Source organism: Tenrec ecaudatus, chromosome 1 (genome assembly GCF_050624435.1).
Source record: "Tenrec ecaudatus isolate mTenEca1 chromosome 1, mTenEca1.hap1, whole genome shotgun sequence".
Taxonomy (NCBI): Eukaryota; Metazoa; Chordata; class Mammalia; order Afrosoricida; family Tenrecidae; genus Tenrec; species Tenrec ecaudatus.
This window is the reverse complement of record NC_134530.1, coordinates 21,611,827-21,634,150: the sequence shown is the minus strand read 5'-3', so window position 1 is coordinate 21,634,150 and position 22,324 is coordinate 21,611,827. Positions and strand designations below refer to the sequence as shown.

The 22,324-nt window shown below is 47.6% G+C and overlaps 1 protein-coding gene across 1 annotated transcript in view; it reads right to left on the bottom strand.

Annotated features, from left to right (window-relative positions):
• Positions 1-14,121: 14,121 nt before the first annotated feature.
• LOC142432442 (cytochrome P450 4F2-like) overlaps positions 14,122-22,324 on the bottom strand; it is a 30,836-nt gene continuing 22,633 nt past the window's right edge. Inside the window, exons 10-13 of the mRNA XM_075537660.1 lie at positions 15,956-16,089; positions 15,799-15,863; positions 15,353-15,435; positions 14,122-14,960 (exon numbers count right to left, since the gene is read on the bottom strand). Of these exons, the coding sequence (XP_075393775.1) occupies positions 14,783-14,960; positions 15,353-15,435; positions 15,799-15,863; positions 15,956-16,089 (460 nt within the window). The 3' untranslated portion in view covers positions 14,122-14,782. The remainder of the gene's footprint in view (positions 14,961-15,352; positions 15,436-15,798; positions 15,864-15,955; positions 16,090-22,324) is intronic.

The window sequence follows — 22,324 nt, the reverse complement described above, 5'->3', positions numbered from 1 at the left end:
GTCTCCCAGGGAGTGATCAGGGAGAGAGTGTGTCTCTGGGGTTCCCAGAATCCTCAGGAGGGCCATGCTCACACAGAGACCTCATTGGCTATGACCTGATTGACAGGCTAGACTCCACCCCTTCACTGTTAATCCTTTCAGATTGACAAAGGATTATATAACTACCACACCCCCAGGCTCTCTGTTTCATTCTATTCCAGAAACCCTGAGGGCTAGGCTTTCCCCTTGGCCTACAGCAAGCCAGCATGGGGCTCTGACACTCCCGACCCAGTTTATAGATGGGAAAACGGAGGTCTAAGTTCCTTCTGTTAGGTCCCATTAACGTGGGCCCTGACTCCTGGGTACCCCCTGCACATAGAATGAAATGTTGCCAGTCTTGCGCCATCCCCATGGTGGATGCCCACTGAGCAATGGCCAACCATGGACTGATTTTCTAACGTAGATCAAAAGCAGGCCCTTCATCCCAGTTGTCTTAGTCTGGAAGCCCTGCAGCAACCTGTGCAGGTCACACAACATGAAAGTCCCCCAGTTGTGGTGGCCAATGCACTGGAGGGCTACTGGCTGGGAAGAAAACCCCAGCCGGAAAGGTGGGACTCCTCCCACTGAATCACCAGCCACCAAGTAGAATGTGGTAGCTAGATTTTATGTCAACTTGTACTTGGGGAGGGGTGGAGTCCAGCAGCCTGATGATGCCTGTTTGTTTTATTCTTTTTCTTTCATGCTTTTTTAAAATTAAAATATCACTTTATTGGGGGCTTTTATGGCTCTTATAACCATCTATCCATACATCAATTGTATCGAGCATAGTTGTACATATGTTGCCGTCTTTATTTTCTAAACATTGACTTTCTATTTGAGCCCTTGGTATCAGTTGATGACGTCTTTTTATAAGAGAAACTTGGAACTTCCTTCCTCTCTCTCGTTGCCCCTTGCTTCCTGCTTTCTGGGACTCTGTGTCTCCTTGCCCTGTTTCCAACTGACCTTGGATCCACACGACGACACCCGCCAGCCTGTGATCTCCCTGCCTCCCACCTCACCTTCCTGCACCACTGGCCGGCAGCTACTTGAGTCTGAAAAGGGCCCCAAGGAGCATCAGACCCAGGGGGCACCATGCTGAACTGGCCTGGGGTGTCTCCTTGATGTGCAGTTGCTTCTTGATAAGTTCTTTCGTGTGCTGAGATGAGTGTCACTGGGTTTTCTCTGGACAACCCAGCCTCACACACAGGCTGCTAGTGAAGTCTGTCCATCTGTAAAAGGAGCCCTGCTGATGCAGTGAGTTAAGCACGCGGATGCTAATTGACAGGTCGTGGCTTTAAGCTATCGCCCTTGTAAATGTTACAGCCTCGAGAACCCTACGGGACCGTCTGCTGGACCCTATAGAGTTGCTACCACGTTGGAATTGACTTGAAGAGGGCAGGTTTGGATTTGTTTTATTATGAGGATTCTGTTGTGGTTTATTTGTTGATTCGTGTGTTTGTTTGCCTATTGTGCTGGCTTTTACACTGTTGACGGGAGAGACCAGGGCTGGTCTCTGAGGAGACGTCAGCTGGAACAGCAGCTCCCTCCTGCCACCGTTAGCATCACCAGGGACACAAACCATCCCCAAGGATGCCACCCTTCCCCTCCCTATGGTCCAGCCTCTTCAGATTGGGGCCTGGTGTGTCTGTTTCCCCGGGCTCTCCAGCCCTCGCCTGGCCTCTGGACAGAGCCACACTAAGGGTAACAACCATGAGAAGCAAGGGCAGAGACATCCTCAGGCAGACTCACTTCCAGGTCTTGGCCGGGACTTCTGTCCAATTACCCTAGAGCAGTGGTCCTCAACCTTCCTCATGCCGCTACCCTTTAGCCCAGTTCCTCATGTTGTGGTGACCCCCCAACCGTAAAATTACTTTCGTTGCTACTTCATCACTGCCATTTTGCTACCGTTATGAATCGGGCAACCCCTATGAAAGGGTCCTTCGACCCCCAAAGGGGTTGCAATCCACAGGTGGAGAACCGCTGCCCTAGAGTGATGCCGGATCAGACACCCTCCCTGCAGAGACACGCATTCTCACCCCAGGGGTGCCTGAGTCACCTCTCAGACTGAGTGGGGTGACCACCATCACCCCCATGGCATTCGGAGTTCCTCAGTGGATCTACCTGGCGTGAGGGACTCAGAAAAGTCTCTAGACTCCAGAGAAAGAAGCCAAGTGTGGTGGGCTGAATTGTGCTTTCCTTCACAATGCGTGTGAGGCTCCTAAGCCTGGTGCTGTGGGTGTGACCTGGTTGCGAAGGGGATCTTATATGATGTGAATTCGGACAGAGAGGTGTAGGGGGTGTTGCTAAGTGCCTTCTAGCTGATTCTTCCTCACAGCGACACTATAGACAGAGTAGGGTCTATAGGGGCCCATGGGGGTTTGGTGTCTTTAATTATACTGAAGTAGATTGCCAGGTGTTCCCTCCCCCACCCCACCTGGGGCTCCCGAGCGGGGTCTAAGTTACAACTAAGAACATAACCATTGTGCTGTCTGATCCCTTTGGAAAAGATCGGACACAGAGACAAGCAAGCAGACGCAGGAGAAAAGCAAGCACCGTCCGAGGACAGCAAAGGTGGATGTATCAGCCAAGCCAGGAACTCCCTCCGAGGATGGCCTTCAGCTAGAGAAGATGAAGGCCCCTCGATGCTGACATGCTTGCCGCTTGCTGAAACCTGAAAAGTTGGCGGTGCAAACCCTCCCAGCAGCACTGCGGAAGAAAGGCCTGGTGCTCTGCTTCTGTGCAGCTTACAGCCAATAAAACTCAACGGAGCAGTTCTGCTCCGTAACACATGGGGTCACCATGAATGGGCATCAACCCCAAGGCAGGAGGCGGCAGCAGTTGAAACGTATAAGGGCCTCCTCCTACAACCAGGCTTTGCATTCAGACTTGCAGCCTCCAGAGCTAGGACAGCATTGGTTTCTGGTCTTCACGGTCACCCCCTAGTGGTACTTCAGTTACAGCGGCACGAGGAGAGGAAGACACCAAGCCTTCTGGAATGACGAGCCCTGCCCTGAGGTTGGGGCATGATGGGTGAAGAGGAAGCCGAGGACCATACAAGGCCAATGTTTCTCATTCTCCAAAGTCTATTGAGATGTAAGGGTAAGTCCAGCACGCAGTTCTTCATTGGCATGGAGAAGGGATCCCGTTCCCTGATTCTCGCCTCAACAGCTTCCCATGGCCCAGGGGGGAGGGGAGGCGGGGGGGGCAGTTTGACTCCCACTTCTGTGGGCTCTTGGCGGTCCTTCGGTAGCTGTCAACATCTTCAGCTATGGCTGCAACTTGCTAGGCACAGAGGAGACCAGCCCCCTGTGGGGTGGTTCTGGGCGACTCCTCCCTGGTCTTGGAAGGAAACAAGACCTGGAACCCTCAAAGATATCTCTCTTCCTGGCTCAGCATGTGGCTTCAGATCGCAGATGAGGATCATCAGTGAGTACGGTGGACAGAGAGCAACCAGTGCCCAGCTTCCTATGCAAACTGGACTGCTTTCCAAGATGGCAGAAACATGGAATGACCCAGAATCCCCCCACCACCACCTTGCTCCAGCTGCTTAGTGTGAAACATGCTGCCAAGTTCAGACCAGAAGTTGTGGGATTTCAATTGAGAGAAATTCCAATTTTCCATTTAGGGACTCTTTTCTTGAGGACTGTCGTGGATTGAATCATTTTCCAAAATATAAGTGCCGTTGATCTGAACCCCTTCACCTGTGGGTGGAATCTCATTTGGGAATAGTTTCCTTTGGCGTGTTAATGAGCCCATATCAGAGTAGGAGCTACATGCAACTAATCACTCTGGATATGGAAAAATAGAAAACTCAGCACAGACGCTATAAGGCAATTGCCAAGGCACAGAAGAAGAGAAACTGAAAGAGACAGGGATCTTTCCACAGATCCCACAGGGAGAGCCTTCCTCTGGAGCCGGGCCCTCCAGGTGGACATCTTCATGCAATGGACAACGACTTCTTGAGGGTGTGGCCTGCGCCTTTTAACCTGTGGAAAAGATTGTCGCTTCCCTTGGATACGGATCCTGCATTTGGCCTGCTGACCTCCTGCCATGTTGCCTGCTGATCTCAGAAACTATCCGTGGATTGCTGACCTTGCATGTGATCTTCCTGCTTTATGTTCCTGGTTCATCAGCTCCAGCTACAGGAGCAGGAGAAGCCTCCAGCTTACCACCGGACTCACAGACTTAAAGCAGACTGGACTTCTCCATCTCTACAACCATGCCAGCCATGTCTTGATATAAATCTCTTTCTACATGCATACACGTATGCACTTCGCTCCTTTTGTGTCTCTATAACCCATTCTGGCACCATGGGTGTGGGGAAAAGTTGAAAAGGAATACTTTCCACAAACAAATGATGAGATAGTGTGTTATTGCGGTGGTAATATTTGCTACTCATCAAAAACAGTACATTACAGCGCGCTTGACCCTCTCTGGAGTTCCTGTCTGCTGCTACCAAGTAACTCGCCTGCTGAGCCAAAGGGTGAGAATGCACGTCCACTAGAGGCACTTTGCAAGAAAGACCCAGAGATTTACTGTAGGGGAATGTCCTAAAGCGTCTGCAGGGACTTGGTGGCAGAGGGTTCCTGAGGCTACAAAAAAACAATCTACATTTGTGTTGTTGTTCGGTGCCATCAAGTCAGTTACAACCCAGAGCGACCCTCTTACAACAGAACAAAGCACTGCACAGTGCTGCACCATCCCTACATTGTTACTATGCCTGAGCCCATTGCTGCAGCCACTGTATCAATCCATCTCCTTGAGAACCCTCTTCTCTTTCACTGCCCCTCCACTTGACCCAGCATGATATCCTTCTCCAGGGACTGGTCTCTCCTGACAACCTGTCCAAAGTATATGAGGTGAAGTCTCCCCATTCTTGTCTCTACAGAACACTCTGGCCTTACTTCTTCCAAAACAGATCGTTCATCTGTGTAGTGGTTCATGGCACCCTCAGGGTTCTTCTCCAGCACAATTCAAATGCTGGATCCATTCTTCCTCGGTGCTCAATGTTCAAGTTTCACATGCATATGAGGTAAGTGGACATACCATGGCTTGGGTCAGGAGCACCTTTGTCCTCTAAGTAATCTCCTTGCTCTTCAATACGCTAAAGAAGTCTTATGCAGCAGATAGAACGAATGCCATACATGTGTTGGTCTCTCGACTGCTGCTTCCATGGGTATTGATTATGGGTCCAAGTAAGACAAACTCCTCAACAACTTTAACCTCTTTTCTCCATTTGCCATGATGTCACCTATTGGTTCAGTGGTAAGGATTGGTCTTCCTGACATTGAGATGCAAGTCATACTGAAGGCGACACTCCTTGGTCTCCATCAGCAGGCGCTTTAGTCCACCTCGCTTTCAGCAAGCAAGGCTGTGCCATCTGCATATCCCAGCTTGTTCATGAGCCTTCCTCCAATCCAGCTTCTCTGATGATTTGTTCAGCATGTAGAACAAGTGTGGTGAGAAGATACGACCTTGACGAACGTTTCCTGATTTCAAACTGCTGCCTCTTGTTCCAGGTACAAGTTCCTCGTGAGCACAAGGTGTCCTGGTATTCCCGTTGTTCTCAAGGTTACCCATACTTTATTATGGTTCACACAGTCAAACGTCTTGGCGTAGTCTGTAAAACACAAGTAAACACAGTTCTGATATTCTCTGCTTTGAGCCAAGACCCATGAAACCCCTTGTTCCACACCCGCTTCTGAATTCGTTTGTAGCAGGATCTTATTCTGAGATGCTGGTTGAGGTTGCTCTGACATCCCCATCTCTTGCACCTCCAGGGGCCCCACTGAGAAACAAATGCTCCTTGATGCACCCCCCCACCCCCACCCCCCGGGGAAGGGATGCTTCAATGAGCACTCGGGGTTCCCTGGGAGCTCCAAGCCCACTCTGACCCTCATCACACTGCAAGCAGACAGGAGCGGCAGCACGCTCTGGTTGCGAAGAGCCAGGTTTTCCGAGAGGCTAAAATGGCCACATTTACTCGGCATTGACTGTGCCAAGTACAGCTCAGAGTCCTTCACGTCCAGTCCCAGGACAACCCTGAGGTGCTTCTGACTGCTATGACCCCTAGCGGAAACTGAGGCACAGAGAGGGGAATGAATCCCTTTCCCAAAGTCCCACAGAAAAGTTAAGACCTGAACCTTTACAGTCTGGCTCCGAGAGCCGGGCCCTTGATTTTTGGTTTTGTTCTTGTTGTTTTCAGTGGCTTGGCTTTAAACAGCATCTGCCAAATAAGACCCTCATCCCACCCAAGCTGGGCCAGGAGGGCCTGTGATGGGAAAGGAAGAACCTGAAGGTGGAGGACAGGAGGAGCTTCCTCTGACACCAGGTGACACCACTGGGCACACGGGGCTCCAACCATGTATCTGTTGGCCAGGGGATGGACTTCTGCTGAGCAGTGGTGACAAGTGGAACATCCACCGCCGCCTGCTGACACTCGCCTTCCACTTCAACATCCTAAAGCCCCACATCAAGATCTTCCACGAGGGTGTGAACATCATGCATGTGAGTCCTGGGCACTAAGCATCCCCAATAGAACCTTGGGAAGAGGGGCCACAGACAGATCAGGAGCCTTGGTTCTGCTGGGTGGCTTTGGGGCCATTGCTCTTCCTCTCCAAGCATTTGTTGCTGTTATTGTTATTGTTGTTGCCTCTGTTTTCTTCTCTGTGAATTGGGAATCATGATCTCTACTTGGAAGGGAGCATAAGATGTCACCATGATGCAGAAGGTGTTCGTGTCTACATTCCCCTCTCTGAAACCGTGGCATGCTGAAACAGGATGAAAATGATATTATAACCGTTGCTGAGTTACCAACAACTTTGGAACTTAACCAGCTTGGGGGAATTGGGATTTGTTTATGAGTCTATGAGTCAGTTTGGCCATTCTTCTCATCTTGTCTGGGCTTCCTCTTGCGTCTGTGATCAGGAGTGGAATGGGTAGGCAGCTCTGCTCATCCACCTGGCTCTTTCACAGGTTGGGGGCTCAGCTGACTATAGGCTGATTTAACCTGGGCTTGGCTGTGGCCACTGGTCTGCTCCAGGTGGTTTCTTTGCCTCCTGGGGCAGCTCAAACATATTCCCATGGTAAAGCATGCTCCCAATCCAGTGAGAGTAAGTGGTGAAGCCTCTTGAGGTCTTGGTTTAGGATGACCATGCCATCCTTTTCATCAAACTCTGTTGGTGTGTTAGTCTGGGTACTTAAGAGAAGCAAATCCACAGAAACTCATGTATAAGAGAGAGTTTTAGATACAGGATAAGTGCACATCAAGAAACCATCCCAACCAGTGCTGCCCAAGCCCACAAGTCCAACATTAATCCATTTAACCCACATGTCCAACACCAATCCACAAAGTCCTCCTCCATCTCACAAAACAGACGCAATGATGCTGACTGCAGGAGGAAAGCCGAGTCAGTGAGTGTGTGAGCATCTCAGTGCTGGCGGGGGTCTCCACATGGCTGCTCCAGCACCCAGGGCTGCATCAGGGTAGGTCCATGTGGCTTCTCCTCAGGGATGTCTTCAGGAAGTGAGCCTTGCCAGTTGAAGCAGGGAACTGCGCCCTGGTCCGACCATCACAAAGCAAGAGACCCGAGAACTCTAAAAGCGAGGCTCACTGAGCCATTTATCCCTCCACCCTTCAATTAACCCCACATGTGTTTATTGGTCAGGTTGGCACAATAAACTAACTACCTTAATGAGTATGGGTGTGGTTATCGTTATAGATGTCGGATGGACAGAGACAGTGAGAGATCTGCACAGTCAGATACTGATAGACTTTTAGAGACAGATGTTGATATAGAAGCACAGACAGACATATAGATAGATCTTACTGAGTCTGCTTCTTGGCAGACCCTTAAGAGGCAGTCCCTGCCCTCCATCATATCTCATGCTGCATCCCTACGCAGGCGATGTGAGAGAGGCCTGGGGGGTGGGGAGGCTATCCTACGGTAGGCTGGGTGAGTGAAGACCTCCGGGAGGAGGTGGTGCTTGATCAGGACAGCAAATGAAGAGGGACTCCACTGGCAAGATTCCGCTGGGCGAGAACTCGCGGCCGCCCCAGGGAGGGGAGTCCTGCCCTGTTATACTAGTGCTGAGCAACCCAGTTGGCAGAACCACGCAGCTGCAGCCAGTGTCCTCCAAAGATCCCAAGGAGCGGCACCAGCTGGCAGCATCCCAGGGTGGAGCTTCACCCGCGACCAGCAAGAACTCCACACCCACCTGAGTGCTACGGCCCTGGGGAAGGCAAGATCCAATGGTGGAACTCCTCCTTCCTGGGTCAGATCAAATGGCCAAAATGGGCAGAAGGAGGCCAATAAAGGGGGGATCTCTAAGGGGGAATGCTCATCCGGGAACTCTCTGCCTGAGGAAGCAGGTGCTATTCCATAGAAGCCTTCCCAACCGAGGAACGTCTGCGCCAACGCACTTTAACCACTAGACTTATGCGAGGTGCGCGGGGCAGCTTGGGGAGGCCAGGGACAGGTAGAGGGCAGTTGGAGAAGAAGGTTCTCACAGGGGTGAGAAACTGAGGCGGCCTTTTCTCCAAGGACCACACCAGCTGCCCAGAGTGGGACCATGGGAAACGTGGGTCAAAGCAGCTGGGATTAGGACGCTGTGAGGTGTCAACTTCAGGCACCACCATCCCTCCTCTGAGTCTTGATCTCTCCTGTGGAACGGCCAGTACGATCTCCCAGAGGAACCTGTACAGCCCTGCTCCCTGCAGCCCTGTTCCAAAATGGGGAAACGGCCAGCGGCAGGAAAACAGGGAGGCAAACATGGCCCACCCACGCGGGGGAACATTAGCCAGCCGTAAAGAGAAACGACGTCCTGTGGTGTGCCGCAGGATGGACGAACCCTGGGGACGTCCCGCTGGATGCAACAAGCCGGTTGTGAAGGGACACAGGTGGTAGGATCGCGTCCATCTGAAAGAAGCCAATGAAGCAGAGAGGCCGCGAAGACGTGAATGAAGAGCGTGAAGTGACCCCGCGGCTGTAGCAATGGGCTCGAGCAAAGGAACAGTTGTGAGGACGGTGCAGGACCGGCAGGGAGGGCTTCCTTTCACTGCACACAGGGTTGCTATGGGTTGGAATCTAACATTTGTTGTTGTTGTTCATTTACATAGCAGGGGTTGTTGAACATCGGAGAGTTTTGAACGATCATCTATGCTTGGTGGACATGCAAACCGGTAAAGCCCTTATGCAAAACAGATTGGCAGTGCGCCAAACCGGTGAAATGCAGCATTATCATATGAGCCAGCACACCCGGTTCTAGGTATCTAATCGAAAGACCTGGAAGCAGGCACGCAAGCAAGCCCATCCACCAACATTGCCCGCAGCGATTTTCACAATAGCTAAGAGGCAGCAACGGCCACAGGGGCCATCAGTAGATGGATGGATAACCAAATGACAGGATGGTGTTCAGACATAAAGAGAATGGAAGGACTGCTGCCTGCCACAACACGGATGACCCCTGAAAAGATCAGGCTCATAGGGACATAGAGCGTGCGCTCCCACTTTCCCCGAGCAGGCCAATGTATGGAGATCAAAGTTTTTTAATGGCTACCAAGGTTTGGGAGGGAAGCGGGAGAGGGCGAAGCATTGCTTGCAACTTCTTCAGAGACTCTGAGTCCAGCACCCAGCTGCATCACACCCAAAGCATTGACTGAGTTTGGTGAATCCAAACCTAATTACTTTGAGAGATATATTTAAAAAACAGCAGAATGGCTACCCTCGTTGTTGGTCCTGAGGGGTTTATCTGTCCTGGATTCCCTGTGTTTCCAGCTCTTATCTGTACCAGTGTACATGCTCTGGTCTAGCCAGATTTGTAAGGTAGAATTGGAGTTATGATAGTGGTGGGGAGGAAACATTAAAAAACTAGAGGAAACAACAAAGTCCACATGGAAGAAGCATACCAGCCGGTGCTATCACGAGGTGTCGAAGGGATCAAGGCATCATCAGAACAAAAAAAAAATCATATCATTGTGAATGGTGGGGGGAGTGCAGAGTGGGAACCCAAAGCCCATTTGTAGGCCACTGGACAAACCCTTACAGAAGAGTCTCAGGGAGGAGACGAGCCAGAGTGTGATGCAGCAATGGTGAAACATACAACTTTCCTCTAGTTCCTAAATGTTTCCTCCCCGACCCCTTCACTGTCATGATCTCAATTCTACCTTACAAATCCGGCTAGACCAGAGGATGAACACTGGTACAGATGGGAACTGGAAACACAGGGAATCTAGGGCAGATGATCCCTTCAGGAACAGTGGTGAGAGTGGCGATACCAGGAGGGTGGGGGGAGGGTTGGGTGGAAAGGGGGAATGGATTACAAAGATCTATATATAACCTCCTCCCTGGGGGACAGACAACAGAAAAGTGGGTGAAGGGAAATGTCAGACAGTGCAAGATACAACAAAATAATACTTTATAAATTATGAAGGGTTCATGAGGGACGGGGAAGCAAAGAAGGAGAGGAAAAATGAAGAACTGATGCCAGGGGCTTAAGTGGAGAGCAAATGTTTTGAGAATGATGAGAGCAATGAATGTACAAATGTGCTTTACACAATTGATGTATGTATGGATTGTGATAAGAGTTATATGAGCCCCTAATAAAATGATTTTTTTAACAAAAGACACACACACAAAAAAAAACTAGAGGAAAGTGTATGTTTCATCGTTGCTACACTGCACCCTGACTGGCTCATCTCGTCCTTGTGACCCTTCTGTAAGGGGGGTCCAATTGTCTATAGAGGGGCTTTGGGTCCCCACTCCATGCTCCCCCTCATTCACATTGATATGATTTTTTGTTCTGGTCTTTTATGCCTGATACCTGATCCCTTCTCCACCTCATGATCACACAGGCTGGTGTGCTTCTTTCATGTGGGCTTTGTTGCTTCTCAGCTAGATGGCTGCTTGGTTATCTTCAAACCTTTAAGACCCCAGATGCTATATCTTTTGATAGCCGGGCCCCATAGTTTTTTCCCTACATTTGCTTATGAACCCATTTTGTCTTCAGCGATTGTGCCGAGAAGGTGAACATCACAGACTGCAGGGTTATTAGAATCAAGTGTTCTTGCATTGAGGGAGTACTTGAGTGGAGGCCCAATGTCTGTCTGCTACATTAATACTTAACATATAAACATATGTACATAGATCTATTTTCATGATTACGTATAAACATATTTACATATGCACATGCCTGTATTTAGAACTCTATAAATGTTCTTTGCCTCATAGTTCTTTCCTTTATTTTCTTACACTATCATTGTCCCACTATCATGTTCCGGACCAATAATAAGTAGTGATACCAAGAGAAGGGGAAGGTGAGGGAGAAAGGGGAAACTGATCACAATAATCTACATATAACCCCCTCCCAGGGGGACAGACAACAGAAAAGTGGATGAAGGGAGACACCAGTCAGTGTAAGACATGAAAAAATAATAATTTATAAATTATCAAGGGTTCATGAGGGAGGGATGGAGGGTGAGTGAGGGAAGGGGGGAAATGAGCTGATACCAAGGGCTCAAGTAAAAAGCAAATGTTTTGAAAATGATGAGGGCAACATATGTACAAATGTTGCTTGACATGATGGATATATGTATGGATTGTGATAAGAGCTGTACAAGTCCCCAGTAAAATGATTTTTAGCAAAAAAGCAAAATAACCAAAGAGACACACACTGAAGAGATACACTATTTGGGGGTTGTATGATATCCGCCTGACCCCCACCCCAAAATATTCATCAACTTGGCCCCGTCAAGATTCTTGGTCCTGTGTAATTATCCTCCGCTGCGTGGTCTGGGGGAGAAAGACGGGCTTTCTGCTCCTGTAAACAGCTACTGTCTCAGCCACTCCCAGGAGGCCTTCTGCCTTGCCCTGCAGGGTTGCTGGGATTCAGCATCCACCCAACGGCAGTGACCTTTGGGGTGGTTGGTTTGTTTTTTTATATAGTAATATGTGTTGTAAATCCTCACTTCTGACATTGATGAGACTGGATTAGTAGTGTTTTATTTATCCTGGATTTCATTTTTCCATTTCTCTGAGGAATTGTGCTTTGGGTTGGAATTGTGTTGAATTTGTCAAGTATTTTTGGTAATTTTGCCATTTTCACAATGTTTAGTCTGTCCATCTAGGAACATGGTAGCTTATTACATTTGTGTTTCTTTTGTTTCCTTGGAAGTGTTTTGTAGTTTGCCTTGTATAAGTCTTGGTTTCTCTGGAAAGGTTTATTCCTAAATACTTTATCTTTTGTGTAGTCATTATAAATTATATTATTCTTTTAATATCTTTTTTTTTCAGTATCATCATTTTTAATATATAAGACTCCAACTGATTCTGGTATGCTGATCTTAATTCTATATGTTGATCGGATAACACTGCCAAATTATTCAATTAGCTTCAGCAATTTTTTAGGTTAATCTTTGAGGTGTTCTATATGTAGGATTATACTCATATTGTCTATGGATAAAGGCATTTTTATTTCTTCTGTGTCTATGTGGATACCTTTAATATATTTTTGATGTTTTATGGCTCTAGTTAAAATTCTAGGACTATATTAAATAAAAGTGGTGATATACGGCAATCCTGTCTAGTTCCCACTCAAAGAGGGAATGATTTCTATTTCTATTAAGTGAGATGCAGGCTGTTGGTGTCTGATCATTTTTTATTGTATTATTTGTCTTTTTGTTGTTATGACATAAAATTTTCTATAATTTTAGAGATTAAACCTTTATCTGAGCTATCATTGCCAGAAATTTTCCCCCATCTGTGTGGGTTCTCTTTTGACTCATTTGATAAAATATTTTGATGCCCATAATGTCAATGTATAAGAGACCCCAAGAATTTTGCTTTGGCTTCTGTGGCTATGTGTTTTTTGTTGTGTTTTATAGATATCTATTCCTTGTATTAGGGTCCCCAAATTTGTCCATAATTTTTCATCCATGAACTTTCTAGTTCTAGACTTTACCTTTGGGTCTTTAGTCATCTTGAGTTCATTTTTGTATATAGTGTGAGATAGGCGTCCTGTTTCACCCTTATTTTTGGCAAATTAACATCTCGTCTTTCCAGCCATTTATCTCAACAGCACCTGACAACAAGCTGAGAAATTTTCCTTCCTTTTTTTTTTTTTTTTAGTGTTTTTATCAGAAATGTGTGCTGTGCTTTGTCAGTGCCTTTTCTATCAACCGGTGTGACCAAGTAGTTCTTTTTCTTTGTTTTATTTATGTGTTGGCTATATTGATTGATTTTCGAATGTTGGTGTGAATCTCTCACTTGGTACATGATGTATTCTTTTTTATATGTATTTATCGTTGGATTCTATTAGCTAGGGTTGTGTTGAGAAGTTTTATATCTCTGTTCAGGAGGGATCTTGGTCTATAATCCTACTCTATGGTGATGTCTCTGCCTGGTTTCCATATCAGAGTTATGCTCAACTCACAAAATGAATCGGGGAGTGTCCCATCTTTTTCTATACCCTGAAATAGTTGGAGTAGGATTGATGCCAGCTCTCCTCTGAATGCTTGGGGACATTTGTCCGGTGAAACCAGCTAGGTCTGGCTGTCTTTGGTGTTGCTGGGAGAGTTTTTTAATGACCTGATTGATTTCTTCTTTAGGTATGGGTCTGTTTGGATGTCCTACTCCAGTCTGGGTTCGTTTCAGTAGCTAGTGTGTTTCTAGAAAACTTGCCATTTTTCCTAGGTTTTCGCATTTGTGGGAGCCCAGTCCTCCGTGGCAGTCTGTGAGTATCCTTTGCATTTCCCTTGGTTCTTTTGTGATGTCACCTGCTTCATTTCTTATTCATGCAATTTGCATCCTCTCTGCCTCTTCTTTCAGTAGCTCTGCCAGTGGTTTGGTGGCCTTGTTGATCCTTGCAAAGAACCAACTGTCTTGTTTTGTCGATTCTGACTAATCTCTTACCTGTTTTCCATTTCATTTAGTTCTTCTTTAGTCTCTACTAGTTCTGTATCAGGGATTAGTTGAAGTGGGGGCTGTGGGGGATAGGTATTCATTACTTTTGCTTAATTGTATCTTGTTCTGTGAATTAGGATCACCTCTGAGATAAGAAAAGCATTCAAAAATCATAAGTCTGAAGACAAAGAAATGCAGATCTGACTAAACTACTTTATCGGCTTAGAATACATCAAAAACACATCCTGTGTCTGTCCCTCCCAGTGGTCCCCAGACTGACCACTTCCCCTTTTTCTGAAGCCCGACTTTCCCTGACCCTCTGGGACCCAGACAGCCTGACCAACAGGTAGGGGCCAAGCCCCACTGTGTGCCAGGTGTTCTCTCCGGGTCTGGGGAGGGACTCATGCCATCACTTACTTCCAGTTCTCCATGAGAAGCCCTCCTGGCTCATCCTCAGGAACGAATTAAGTGTCCTGGACCAGGTGTTAGCATGTGGGCAGTACTTTCCTCCCCAGTGTTCAGGGCCTTCATCTTGGAGGACACTCAGAGCTTAGAGAAAGATCTTTCAACCTGCCTGATGCAAGGCCTCATGTTGTCCCTCAAGTCCATCTTCAAACCTGGATTATCCTCGATATAGAGGACCTGCTCTAATACCTCCCATGGCTCCCTATCACCCACAGGACAATCCCATGGTCAGCATGAGCCCAGAGACACCTGCAGCCACGCCCACCTCCAGCTTCCCAAGGTCTCCAAGCTTCCCTGTGGGCTCCCCCGGGGAGACTCAGACAGAGGTCACAGCCGATCTATTCCTGCGGGTAGGCTAAACTAGGTGGCGGTGACTGGGGCAGGTGTAAGGGATGGGGAAATCATTGCGGGGCTGCTTGGAGCGGCTCCACCCGCAGCCACAGCCCGCCCTCTGCGCGCAGGATCAGCTCCGGCTTCCTCCTTGGCTCCAAGTGGTCAGGCCGGACACGGAAGCGCAGCAGCGTGAGCGCCAACACCACCTTCATCTCTGCCATGGCGAATGTCTGCCCGATGCAGTTCCTGCAGGTGGGGTAGGGGGCATGGGGGGTGACAGGGCGGGGGCGGGGAGCGGGGCTTTATTGTGCCCGGGATGCTCGCCCCATGCCACCTGGATATCCACCTGGAAGCCACACCCCACCTAGATTAGCCAGAGTAACAGAGGAAGAGACCCCAGGGTGAGCTTTGTACCCTCTGAGACTCTACCCCGCACCTGACCCCAGTTCAGAGCAGCAGATGAGGAAGGCGCTCCAAGCCCCTGGTACCCTCCTTGGACCCAGTGCCTTCGCTAGCTTCCTCTGCCCCCCAGAACATACCACCTCCGCCCTCAATCTGGGATCAGGGGCTCTGGCTGCCTTCAGAAGCCCTGCCCCTCCGCATTCCATCTGTACTACATGTTCGCAGGCTGCACTCACCTGGTCCCTGCCGAGAAAGGAACAAAAGCAAACGGTGACCTCCTCTGGGAGGTTTCCGGATCGAAGCGGAAGGGGTTGAACACCTGGAGCAGGGCGAGACGGGGCCTCTGGGTGGGCTCTCGCTGCACAGCCAGGCACCTCAGCCAACACAGTGTGGCTAGGGTACAGAGGGTCGATTCCGACTCAGAGGGACCTTGCATGACAGGGTAGAGCTGCCCGGGTGGGTTTCTGACACCGTAACTCTCGGCAAGAGTAGACAGCCTTGTCTCTCCCACAGATGGCCTGCTGGTTCTGTGGCTTCGCCCTTGTGGTTAGCAGCCCAGTTTGTAACCCCTTTGCCACCCCGGCGTCTCGGGACAGAAAGAATGTGCTCCTGTCCCAGGCATCCGCCCTGCACCCTCCCCCAAGTCTCTGGGTGGGGGTGGGGGAGGGGGCATGGACAGCACCTCAGGCTCAGGCCACACTATTGGATTGTGATGAGTCCCGAAGATACTGATCAAGCAGATGTTCCCTGTGGGGGGAAGAGGAATTGGTCAGGATGAGGCCCCACAGCCTGACTGACCCCCTTCCTGCGCAAGACGCCCTCCCCTGCTGTGTGGGCACCTTTGGGGATGACCCGGCCATCTGGAAGCTCTATGTCCTGGGTGCAGCGCCGTGAGATGACTGTGACGGGAGGATGCAGCCGCAGGCTCTCCTTGATGCACATGGTCAGGAAGGGCAGCAGGGCCAGGTCATCCCTGAAGAACAACCCCCTCCAACCAGTAACCTGGGAGTGAAGACGCCCCCAGCCCCCTGCCACTCAGTGGCATCCTCTTACCACCTTCTCTTGACCTTCACTTCCTGTGACAAAATCAAAGGCAGATGAAAGATGTGCACATTGAAAAGCAAAAATGTCTCAGTACTAGAAGAAAACACAGCCTTGTGTGTTTTGTCATTTTTAAGACGGCCCCGCAAAGCACAATACAGCCCTCAAAGAGCATCCTGGAAAAGGTGCATACATTTGCATGAAGATGAATGATACTTTTTAGCATACAATAAGCAAAGGACAAATGAGTCAAAAGCAAAACAAGGATGTCTGCTTTTACAATCTATCATGTGATGTTGTACTGATATTAGCTAACGCAATTCGATAAGTTTTTTGAAAAAGAAGAAAAAGGAGGAGGAGGAGGAGGAGGAAGAGGAGAAGAGGAAGAAGGAGAAGGAGAAATATAAAGGAAAAGATGCCTATGTTGGCCCAGTATTCGTTTTGAGTTGGTCAACAAGAAAATCCACTGCAAGAAAGCATCACAGTAATGAGAATTCGGTGATGAGGCTGCATGACTGACCATAGCAGGGATGGAAACCGTGTAAGGGATCGAGAGAAGCAAACTCTGGTGGCTGTGTGCACCCCAGGGACTGCTATGCAACTTCCAGAACAACAAAGAAGCCGTGAAAGTCCTCATCCTGTGGGTGAACCTGGAAGCCACTCACTATAGTGAGTGAAATAGGCCAGTCACAAAAGGGTGAATAAACAACGTCTGAGACCGTTACTCTTAAAAAGTCCAGGCAAGCTTTACACACAGAAAGAGTGCTTCGAGGGCGCCCAGGGATGGGAGAAGAGGAGAGAATCACTAGCTAGATCGCAGACACAGATTAGCCGGGGTGCAGGGAAAGGCAATATGCAATCCGGGGGTGCTCAGCCCACCGTCACAACAGCAAAGGACGCTACTGAGAGGTACATGAAAGTTACCAGCGGCAAAATCAAAACGATTACTTAAACAATACTGCAGGGTCGGTAATAACAAACGATAATCTCTGAGTAGATACAGAGACAGACATGCAACCTTAACAGGTATGGGTAGATGAATGGGACCACACGCATGACCTATGGGATTGGCAGAGTGTACTTCTACCTATGTACTGTGTGCACTGTAAATAGATCCCATTTATATTGTACAGCAAACAGGAAGAAAGGTGATAACTTCTTAGCCATAACGAAACACCTTGTGGGAAGGAGCCGGCAAAGGACATCAGATGAAAACTGAGAAACAGTGGCATTTCTTTAATACTGATGTGCTAATGCTGGTCGCTTAGATATGACAAACAGCCCCTAGTGATGGAAGATGTTAACAACAAGAAAGAATGGATAGCGCAATGTGTCCACAGTATGTATCTATCCATACCTCTGGGTGGGCATAGACCCCAGCCTTCCAGTTAGCAGCCCATGGGATTCTGCATTATTTATAACAATGGTCAGACTTTAGTCCAGTCTCCCCAGCAGCTATGTATAGTCTGTCTGCCCGCATCACACCCAACGCACCTTTTTTTTTTTTTAAGATTGTTTGGGGGCTCTTACAGCTCTTACAACAATCCATACATCAACTGTATTGTCAGGGGAAGCCAGCCCCCAACACACCATTACGGGTCCGGTAGGCGCAATTGTACAGTGATGATAAGTAAAGATCATAGTAAAGTTATAAAGAGCATGAGAGATAAAAGTGAAGTATTGAAATAAATGGAGTCAGATACGGTTCATGGTAGCATGCTCACCTCAGCCCCACTGATGGTCCATGTGGAGGGAGAGAGAGAGATTTAATGCTAGCCCAGGCCTTTTATATTCTCCGGGGACATGCAAGCCCCCTAATTACAGGTGAGGACATACGTCACAGGAAGGGGCTGTCCTATAGGTAATACAGTAATGAGTGGGGTGGTCTAGGGATATACACACAATAGGAAGGGGAGGGATTGGGGTTATACATGTGACAAGATGGGCAGATCCTAGGTTTAGGATGGCGGCTTAACTTTGACCTATTCCCTAGATCTCCATAGGAACTATTATCAGTAGGGTATAAACCCCACCTACTGGAACCAAATAGATGACTGCAGGCATCCATTGTCTTTAACAGCAGGGAGTGGGGCCTACTGCAGTCTGGCAACTGGAAGGATGTCTGTGAGCATCTGACCTCCCCCCACACTGTATCAAGTATATTTGTACATGTGCTGCCATCATTCTTTTCTAGACATCTACTTTCTATTGAGCCCTTGGTTTCAGCTCCTCTTTTCCCTCCTTCCCCACCCACTCTTGTGACCCCTTGATAAATTATAAATTATTATTTTCATTTCTTACACCCACTACTGTCTTCCTTCCCCCACAGTTTCTGTTGTTTATCCCCCTGAAGGGAGGGGATATGTGGTTATGTGTCGATCATATCATCGGTGCTCCCTTCCTTCCCCTCTCTCCCCTCCTCCCCTCTACCCTTCTGGTATCGCTACTCTCGTTCCTGTTCCTGGATTCCGTGTGTCATGTGCTCTTGTCTCTCTTCTGTGTACATGCTCCAGTCTAGCCCGCAGTGAAAGGGGTCATGATAGTGTGGTGAGGGGGGGAGGGTGAGGAAGCCTCAAGGAATCAAAGGAATATTGTTTGTCTCATTGACCAACACACCTTTTCTATTTTTGCCAATCCAGTGGATGAAAATGGTGTCTGGGACTTTAACCTGCACTTCTTGTCATTATAAGGCTGGTTGTGCATTTACTCCTGTTGTGACTGAGCTGTCCTTGCCCATTTTCCACTGGGGTGCTGGCCTTTACCTTGTTGATGCCGGGTGAGCCCCTGGGTGGGCGGTGCAAATGGTTAATGGGCTCAGCTTCCAACTGAGTGGCTCTGTCCACCAAGAGGTACCTCAGAAAAAAGGCCTAGTGACCCACGTCCAAAAACTCAGCCAATGGATCCCCTTGGGAGCATACTTCTATTCACGCATTTGAGGTCACCATGAAAACCAGAACCAAAGTCACTGCCATTGAGTCGATTCCAACTCAGAGCAACCCAGAAGACAGGGCAGGATGGGTTAAAACTGGCTCTGTGGGTTCCTGACTGTAACTCTTGACCCGAGTACAAGCCTCATCTTTCTCCTGTGAAGCAGCTGGTGGCTTCGAATCGCTGATCTTGGGGTTCACAGTCCAATGCGTCACCCACTACACCAACAAAGCTGCTCTCGGGTCAACATGAGTCAGAGTTAATTTGATGGCAACTAGTTTGGTTTGTTTTTTTTAAAGGAGGCCAACAATGTGGAAATTAATGGAACTAGATCCTCATCTATTCCATAGACATAGGCAAGGTAAGATTCAAGTCGGGCTAATATTGGAAGAGATATGTTTGTGACCTACAACAAGGCAAGAATTTTAGGTCAAATGAGCATCTAGATGACGGATTTGAACAATTGTTTCAGTAAACATCCTCTAGAACAATATTTTAATGATACGAGGACCCCTGAAAGCCAACAAGAGAAATGACAACTCGCCCAAGAGAAAAGCATGAGCAAAGGAGAAGATCTGGAATTTCACAGAGACTCAAACCCAGCAGACTTACAAGCATCAAAAAAGAAGAAGAAAACAGAAGTCATGAAGAAAAAACTGAATTTGATTACAAATACACTAGCCAAAACTAAGGCCCCAAAAGCCAAATCAAGGACCAATATTTATATAACTGTGAAGACCATAACTAAACCCATTGCCACCAAATCAATTCTGACTCATAACCACCCTAGGGGGCAGGGTGGAACTGACCCTGTGGGTTCCCAAGACTGTAACCATTTTATAAGAGTAGAAAGCCATAACTCTCTTGAGTTGCAGACTCTGGAGTCGAGGTGCTGACAGGTGGTTATCAGTCCAGTGAGTAACCCACTATGCCATCCAGGGCTCCTTATAAGTGTGAAAGGACTTAATAAATAAGGAGTTCTGATAACCAGCAGTTCCACTCCTAGATACATACCCAAAAGATTTGAAAACAGGGATTCAAACTCCATTGGTCTCTACTCAGTGATGTTCAATGTATCAAATGTGTTCTTGAGGTGGTCTCTAAATTCAGATGGGAGATAATCAAGATTGCATTTTGGTTCTTGTGGACTTGTTTTCATTTCTTCAGCTTCAATCTGACGCAATTGATGGTCTGTTCTGTAGTTGGCTACTGGCCTTGTTTTGACTGATAATGTTGAGCTTCTCCATCATCTCTTCTCAGAGATGTAGTCAATGTGATTCCTATGTATTTCATCTGGCGAGGTCCATGTGTACATTCATTGTTTATGTTGTTGAAGAGAGATGTTGTTGAAAAGAGATATTTGCCCTGAAAAAGTCACTGGTTTGCAAAATTCTATCATACCATCTCCAGCTTTATTTCTATCACAAATGCCATATTCCAGCTATTTCTCTCGTTGTTTTCAATTTTCACATTCCAATCACCAATAATTCAATTCATCTTGAATGCATACTTGATCAATTTCACCCTGAAGAAACTGGTAGAATTCTTTAATTATCCTATCATTGGCTTTAGTAGTTAGGATGTAAATTTGAATAATAGTTGTATTAACTGTAATTCCTTGTGGGTATATAGATATTATCCTATCACAGGCAGTGTTGTGCTTCAATATAGATAGATAATGAAATGTCATCCATTCCTCTTTAATTGTAATTCCCAATATAGTAAACCATATGACTATCCAAGTCAAAATGGCCAATACTAGTCCATGTTGGCTCACTAATGCCTAGTACACGGGTCAAGAGGCAGTTGTGCAACAGAAAAAGGGAATACTCCATGGTTTAAAATCAGGAAAGGTGTGTCACAGGGTTGTATCCTCTCACCATCTTTATTCAATCTGGATGCTTAGCATATAATCAAAGAAATTGGATTACATAAAGAATGCAGTATCAGGATTGGAAGAAGGCTAATTAACCACCGGTAATATGCAGATAACACAACCTTGCTTGATGAAAGTAAGAGGACTTGAACCACTTGCTGATGAAGAACAAGGTTTGAAACTTTCAGTATAACAACTCAATATCAAGAAGACCCAAATACTCTAGACCAATAGATAACATCATGAAAATGGAGAAAATGTTGAAGTTGTGGAGGATTGTGTCTTGCTTGGATCCACAATTAATGCTCATGGAAGCAGCAGCCAAGAGATCAAAAGACAAGTTGCACTAGGTAAATCTGCTGCAAACGACCACTTTGGAGTGTTGAAAAGCAAGGATGGAACTTGGAAGACTAAGGTGTGCCTGACCCAAGCCATGGTGTTCTCCATGGCATCATATGCATGTGAAAGTTGGATGTAATCAGGAGGACCAAAGAAGAATCAATACATTTGAATTGTGGTGCTGGCAAAGAATATAGAAAGTACCATGGACTGCCAAAAGGACAAACCAATTTGTCTTGGAAGGTGGAGGACCAGAGTACTCCTTAGAGGTAAGACTTCATCTTACATACTTTGGGCATGTTGTCAGAAGAGGCTAATCCCTGGGGAAGGACATCGGGCTTAGTAAACTAGATGGGCAGTGAAAAAGAGGAAGGCCCTCAAGGAGGTGGATGGACACAGTGGCTTCAACAATGGGCTCAAGCATAGGAACGATTGTGAGGATGGCACAGGACCAGTGCATAAGGTCGCCGTGGGATGGAACTGACTCAATGGTGCCTAAAAACAATGCTTAGTATATCCATCTAGTATATCCATTTCACATTTTATTAATTCATTTTTTTCTAGATTCATACTTTGCACATTCCCTATTCTAATTGTTCATGAGTGTTTGCAGCTGTTTTGTTTGTTTTTCCTCATTTGGAGCCATGCCCCATCAGGAAATGAATGTCCCCAAAGCTTTGCTCCAGTTAAGTCATTAAGATGCGCTCTTCCCTCAGGAGTTCAAAGCCTATTCCTTCTTCATAGTCCAGTCTCAGTCTGCAAGCTCCGATGAAATCTGTTCACCATGGGTATTTTACCAGTGACATAGTCCCAGCATCGCAGCAACACAGAGCCACCACAGTACAACAAACGAGCAGAGGAGTGATGGGGAGACGGGGGTCTCCCACGTGGAAGGTAATATTTCTACCATGGAGTCACCACTGATCCCTCCAGCTAAGTAGGGAGTCGTTCTCCCAAAATGTCTGTATAGTTCTCTAGCTCCTCTTTGGCTCCCATCCAGAACCTGCTACCTAGTCACTCAATA